The sequence below is a fragment of the Phoca vitulina genome, unplaced genomic scaffold, assembly GCF_004348235.1.
Source record: "Phoca vitulina isolate PV1807 unplaced genomic scaffold, GSC_HSeal_1.0 scaffold4, whole genome shotgun sequence".
NCBI classification, from domain to species: domain Eukaryota; kingdom Metazoa; phylum Chordata; class Mammalia; order Carnivora; family Phocidae; genus Phoca; species Phoca vitulina.
The window spans coordinates 8,435,994-8,442,146 of record NW_022589707.1 but is presented as its reverse complement, the minus strand read 5'-3'; the positions used below and the strand labels follow the sequence as shown (position 1 = coordinate 8,442,146).

The 6,153-nt window shown below is 47.5% G+C and overlaps 1 protein-coding gene across 1 annotated transcript; it reads left to right on the top strand.

Annotated features, from left to right (window-relative positions):
- Positions 1-2,303: 2,303 nt before the first annotated feature.
- On the top strand, positions 2,304-3,052 carry TMEM213 (transmembrane protein 213). The gene is made up of 2 exons (XM_032401289.1): positions 2,304-2,421; positions 2,883-3,052. Exons 1-2 carry the CDS (start codon positions 2,304-2,306, stop codon positions 3,050-3,052), a joined length of 288 nt encoding a protein of 95 aa, XP_032257180.1.
- The last annotated feature ends 3,101 nt before the right edge of the window (positions 3,053-6,153 follow it).

Here is a 6,153-nt window from a genome sequence, read left to right as displayed (position 1 = left end):
AGTACTTCAGAAGTGACCCCAAGTGGGACTGGTCCCTGACTGGCTATGCTTATGAGGGAGGAGGATGAGGTTTAAATTCTTAGAAATTATTAATTAGGCTATTCAGTTCAAACCATATAAAATTACCGATATTGAAAAATTTTTTGACCTACCGAAATGGCAATTTCGAACGCTTTAACCTAATACCAGCATCTGATTAACTAGGTTTTTTCCATTCACTTGCTCTAGATGGGGACCACTTCCATTCTAGGGCAGAGGGGAGATGAAAGTCAAGGCCAAGGAAGTTAGTTGGGTTAAAAGGGAAATTAAATGTTGAGGAATCAATTTCTCCAAAACAAATAAAGACCAAGTTCTAAGCCATTTAGTTGTAAATAATTTACAGTAACAATCAGATTGTGTTAAGGTAATTACTATACTTCAGGTAGAACATTGGAGTGGCCTGGGTGGGTGGGTGGCATAAAATTAGTTTGAGCAGCAATTTCATGGCTTTGGCTAAACAAGGAGTTTCTTCCTGACTTGTCCTGCTACACGACAACAAGCTCCTTTGAAGGACACGCTGCCCTACAGTCAGTGGGGCCTTGAGAGTTTCCAAACCACCTTTTATTTTTTATTTATTTATTTTTTGCATCCTCAAGGAAGCGGAACAGCAGTAAAATTAATTTCCAGAACAATTCTTTAAAATTGACCTCTTGGTCTTGATCTACCTAGACTAACACTATCTAATAAAAATTTTTTTGATGATGGAAGTTGTGGGGCGTCCCAATTGGGTGGGGGCCAGGGTACCAATAGTGAGAGAATTCACCCCAGGCAGAACAAAGGAGATAGAAGTTTACTGAATACACTGCAAGAGGGCAACGGGCAGGACAGCCAAGGAGAGACATTCTGCGGCGAGGTGGTGGTGAGGGGCTGTAGTTATAGGGCGGAGTGAGGGAGCATGGGAACATACGGAACTTCCCCTGTTCCGGTAATCTTAGGAACTGTGCCTGGTTGTAGCTGGTCAGTTCGGGTGGCAATTTCAAAGCTTCATGAATCTGTTTGCATTCAGCTGGGGGGCGCTGTGGGCCCTTTTGCCTTGATCAAGTTTCCAGTCCTCATGCCTATTGCCTAAAAGCGGCCTCTACAGAAATGTTCCACGTCTGTGCTGTGTTTCTAAGATGGAAGCATTTGGGAATAAGATGGTAGCAATGTGGTAACTGAGCACTTGACGTGTGGCTAATATGACCAGGAAGTTGAATTTTTAATTTAAGTCCATTTTAATAAATTTAAATAGCTACAAGTAGTTGCCCTATTGGACAGAATAGACCTGGATCATCCATCTGCTCATTCTGTCATGAGAGGGAACACAGACAATGGCTTTTCATGCTTAGGAATCTTTATGTTCATCTCCGTAGCCCCACCTCACCCCCACACTGATAGAACTTTGAGAATTCCCACTAAAATTCTTTTTACCTTTGTGCTCCTTACTTATGGGTCAAGAGACAACTCTAAAGGCTGCAAATTCTAGCCATCTCTGGACTTGGTTGCATAGTGTTTAATTTTTTTGATAACCATCTGCCTGAGGTATACCATCATAATCATCAGAAGTAAAGAATCAAAGTCAGATTGTTTTTGAAGGGAATTGAAGATAGGTATGAGAAGACATGCGACCTTGTTAAATGATTGTTTTAATATATATGAGAGAAACTATGTCTACATGTAGCTATTTGCATAGGAAACAGCTAAAATAGAGTGTTTGGAAAGCTATTTGCATCAGGCGTTGGCCACTGAAGGGTGAGATATGAAGGAGATGAGGTGTGAAGCCATGAGTCGATGAGACATGCAGATAAAACGTCTCTGAATGATAATAGTGAAAGGAAAAGGGGACTGTATTCCTTTGCTGCCATAACAACCTACCACAGACTGGATGGCTTAAATAATAGAAATGTATTTTCTAACAGTTCTGGAGACTCCAGGTGTCAGCAGGTGTGTCTTCTCCTGAGGCCACCTTCTCACTGTGACCTCACCCGGTCTCTTCTCTGCACAGGTACATCCCTGGTGTCTCTCCCTCTTCTCGCAAGGACACTGGTCATATTGAATGAGGACCCACCCATACGACTCCATTTAACCTTGATTTAACCTCTTTAAAGGCCCTTTCTCCAGATATAGTCACTACCATGGGTTAGGACTTCGATGAACTTGGAGGGGTCAGTTCAGTCTATAACAAATTGTTAGCTTTGTTGCATGAAGTCTTAAAATACCCAGACTGGAACTTTCGCAGTATCACTACAAATTCACAAAAAAGATTTCACACTCTATGCCTGGGGATGGATTTTCCTACTGCCTGTGACCCTCTTCTGTCTCTTCTTCCAGAAGCGAGGAACAGCGACAACGCCACCTTGACCACCCACCACCCAGACCCTGGAAGCCTGGAGCAGTGCCCCAGTAAGCTTCTCCTGGCTGCTGACCTCACCCCAGAGCTGGCCCTGGGTCTGGGAGGGAAACTAGTGTTGCTTTATTCTACGTCTGACTCCTTTCTGCTGCCCTCACTGAATGACCAAATGTGTTTACTTCTGGGCATTTACGAAGGAGGGTAATAGGCAATAATACTTAGAGGTTAAGTTCAGTGCTTTGGATTCTTTCGGACTTGGGTTTGAGTCCTCTTCTGCCATCTGGTGACCTTGGGCGAGTTACAGCCTCAGCTCCTTCATGGGAATAGGAACTGTACCTCTCACTGTGTGAGGAATGAGTAAGGGGACGTGTGTGAAGCACCTAACAGTGTGTGGCGCCCTTTAGTAAACGTTAGCTCTCGTATGATTCCTGGCCTGTTCCTACAAACCCTGGAGGGGGAGCTGGGTGGGCTGGTGCGATGCACCCTGTTGTTCTTGCTCTCCCTTCCCCGCCAGACGTGGATTTCTGCCCCCAAGCGGCTCGGTGTTGCCACACCGGAGTGGACGAATACGGCTGGATCGCGGCCGCCGTGGGCTGGAGCCTGTGGTTCCTCACCCTCATCCTGCTCTGCGTGGACAAACTGATGAAGCTCACTCCAGATGAGCCCAAGGATTTGCAAGCATGAGCCCCTGAGAATGTCAGTGGCCACCAAACTGTGGGTCACCGCGGGGGGAGGGGGGAGTGGTCATGTGGTTTCTAACCAGTTACAGGTGTCACCTCTGTGCTTCGGTGACTTTTAAAACAGAAGGAAGAGAGAAAGGGGGATCCGAGGAAGGCAGGCCAGTGCTGCTTCACTCCTAAATCCACAAGGCACTCGTGCCTTCTGAGCGCCCACAATCTCTTTCTCAATCCACGGGGCCTGCTTCGGTTTTAACCAGAGCTTTGGTCCGCACTCCAAGGGAGGTGCACAAGAAACACGCGACTCTGACCTTTGTCCCCACATTCGGAGCTCAACTCAGAACCTTCTCACCCAAAACAGGTCTCTGTCTTCCATCCCTCATTTCATTCAAGGGCATCACTGGCATCTCAAAATGTACGAATTACCTTTGACCAGCCCCCCGTCCCCACCCCCCACCCCGTGCATTGCTTCTCCCGCTCTTGTTCTTTCTTCAGCATTATCTTCCATGGCCGTCCGGCCGCACCGTCCCCGCCGGCACCCCGGCTCTGGCCTTCCTCCATCGCCCCTACATCGGTTCAGGCATGTTCGGTTCTCTTCTCGCAGCCGTCAGGCACGTCCTCCCCACGGGCCCCTCCCCGGGGCAGCTGTCAATGTGGTGCTATCGCCCCCTGCTGACGACCTTCCGTAAAGCCTCACCCCCGAACCTTGGACGGACATGCGGCGGGCCTTCCGCTCTCCGCAGGAGTCCGACCCCCTTCCCAGGTCTGTCTCCGCGCGCCTCTGGGACCAGGGCTCCGGTGACCCAGTCCTTGTCCCGATGTCTTCCATTTCCTCTGCTCTGCTGGGGGGTGGGGGGATGCCTTCCAACCCTGCCTCCAGATGGAAGGCCAGCCCTCAAAGTCCAGCCCAAATGCCTGCTCTTCTTGCAGCCTTCCCTGATAGCTTTGGGGGACCCGGAGCTGGTGCTTTTAGGGGTGCGTCTGCTCCACACTGAAGTGCAGCCCTCGTGAATATACAGTGTATACTTCCTCTTGCTCCTGGGGATAGAAAGCTCTTCGTGATGTTTGTCCGATGAGTGAATGATGAATGAACCAACTAACCAACGATCGAGTCCTTGCCCGAGATGAACTTAGGACCATCATTCCTCATCCTGCACAAGGATGTTGCTGGTCACCGGGAACATTGCCAGGGGGTTCAGGAGGAGAGGAGACTGGGTTCATCAGAAGGAAGGAAGGACCAAATGACTCTCTTTATGAGACAATGGCTGCCCTTTGTGGGGACACATGTATTTAGATTGAACAACCAAATAATCATACACAATCAAGTGGGAGGCCCCTGAAGTAAGAATTGTTTCCTAGAGGTGGCAGATGGCTCAGAGCTGCCCACCTGCTCTTTCAGAAAATCTAGGTAGATTTCCCCAACAGTGGGAACTGAAGGAATTGCCCGGCTCAGTCTGCTGTTTTCTGAATCTCTGTGATTTAATCAATAAAATGGATGGATTTACTGTGCCCACATGTTACAGAATCACGTGAACAAGGGTCTGCGTGATGCCCCATGCGATGTTACAAACACACACGAGCATGTTCCACTTTTTTAGACATTTGAGGAAAGAGTTTCCACAATACATGATAGTTGACCTCCTTAGAGATGGAAAGAGTCAGTAAGGACCCCCTGGGATTTAACATCTGCAAGCGTTTTTGAAATAAAACAGTGTGACATCCTGGTGAGAACACTACCTCCGAAAAGCAAGAGAGAGAAGGGAAATGAAGATTGATTGCTGGCCAATGTGAACGGAAACGAGTCACTTCACCCTGGGGAGTGTCAGTTTCCTAAGTAGAGAATGTAGGAATTGGACACAGCCGTGGTTACAAACTGGGTTGCCAAAGCCTGGAGGGCTAGCTGGGGTGCTGCACGGAAGGGGAGGGCATGAGGCTGGTCCTTGGAACCACAGTGCGTGGCTCTTACCTCTTATATGCCAGACCTCCACAGTAAGATTTCATTTGTTCCTTCATTATTATTATTTAGAGAGAGAGTGCAAGCAAGGTGCGGGAGGGGCAGAGGGCGAGAGAATCTCAAGTGGACTCCCCACTGAGCGTAGGGCCCAACGTGGGGCTCGATTTCACAATCCTGAGATCATGACCTGAGCTGAAATCAAGAGTCGGACACTTAACTGACTGAGCCCTCAGGCGCCCCTCATTTGCTGCTTTAGAAGCAGAAAGCCAGAACATCCCCTTGGGTCTGGGCAACGTGAAGGTTCTTAGACTACATTGAAGTGAATAATGTGTAGTTACTACCACTGCCACGTGCAAATTTAGGCGTGTTGTGAATCGCCTTCCTTTCCTCTGTACAGGAGGAAGAACAGACCAAATCCAAATCACTGCTCTTTTCTTTGAGACTAGACAGAAAGACAACTTACATGATTTGATGGTTATACTTTCCAGATGCTTCATCTCAGATCTTCCCTCAGCACAGGATCTCTTTACTCTATCAAAGCAAAGATTTGTCAATAAATTAAAAAGGAAAACCTGAAGGGGAAAACCAAGTATCACCTTCCAGGGATCTAAGAACCCCCTGGTATAAAGCAGCAGGACCTAACAGTAAATGTGCTTTTCATTTAAGATTTTTGCTTTTATTCTTTTTTTTTAAGATTTTATTTATTTATTTGAGAGAGAGAGACACAGCGAGAGGGAACACAAGCAGGGGGAGTGGGAGAGGGAGAAGCAGGCTTCCCGCGGAGCAGGGAGCCCGATGCGGGGCTCGATCCCAGGACCCTGGGATCATGACCTGAGCTGAGGGCAGATGCTTAACGACTGAGCCACCCAGGTGCCCTAAGATTTTTGCTTTTAGTAGATGATGCTGCCCCCAGCACTGTCACAGGCTGTGTGACACAGAATCCACACTGCTTGTGACATCTCTGTACCAAAGTGTCCTGCATAAAAATAGAATATTATACATTAAGGTTTGGCACAATTATCTGACTTTAAAATCTATTCCTTTTTATATATGCATGATACCCAAGGACAAATAAATCAAATACATAATTTTTTATTAAAAATAAAATGTTAGGGGTGCCTGGGTGGCTCAGTGCGTTAAGCATCTGCTTTCAG

Coding starts and splice junctions, on each gene's coding strand:
- TMEM213 (XM_032401289.1), top strand. CDS start 2,304: ATGGATTTTCCTACTGCCTGTGACCCTCTTCTGTCTCTTCTTCCAGAA. Junction 2,422..2,882: donor AAGCCTGGAGCAGTGCCCCA/GTAAGCTTCTCC, acceptor CTTCCCCGCCAG/ACGTGGATTTCTGCCCCCAA.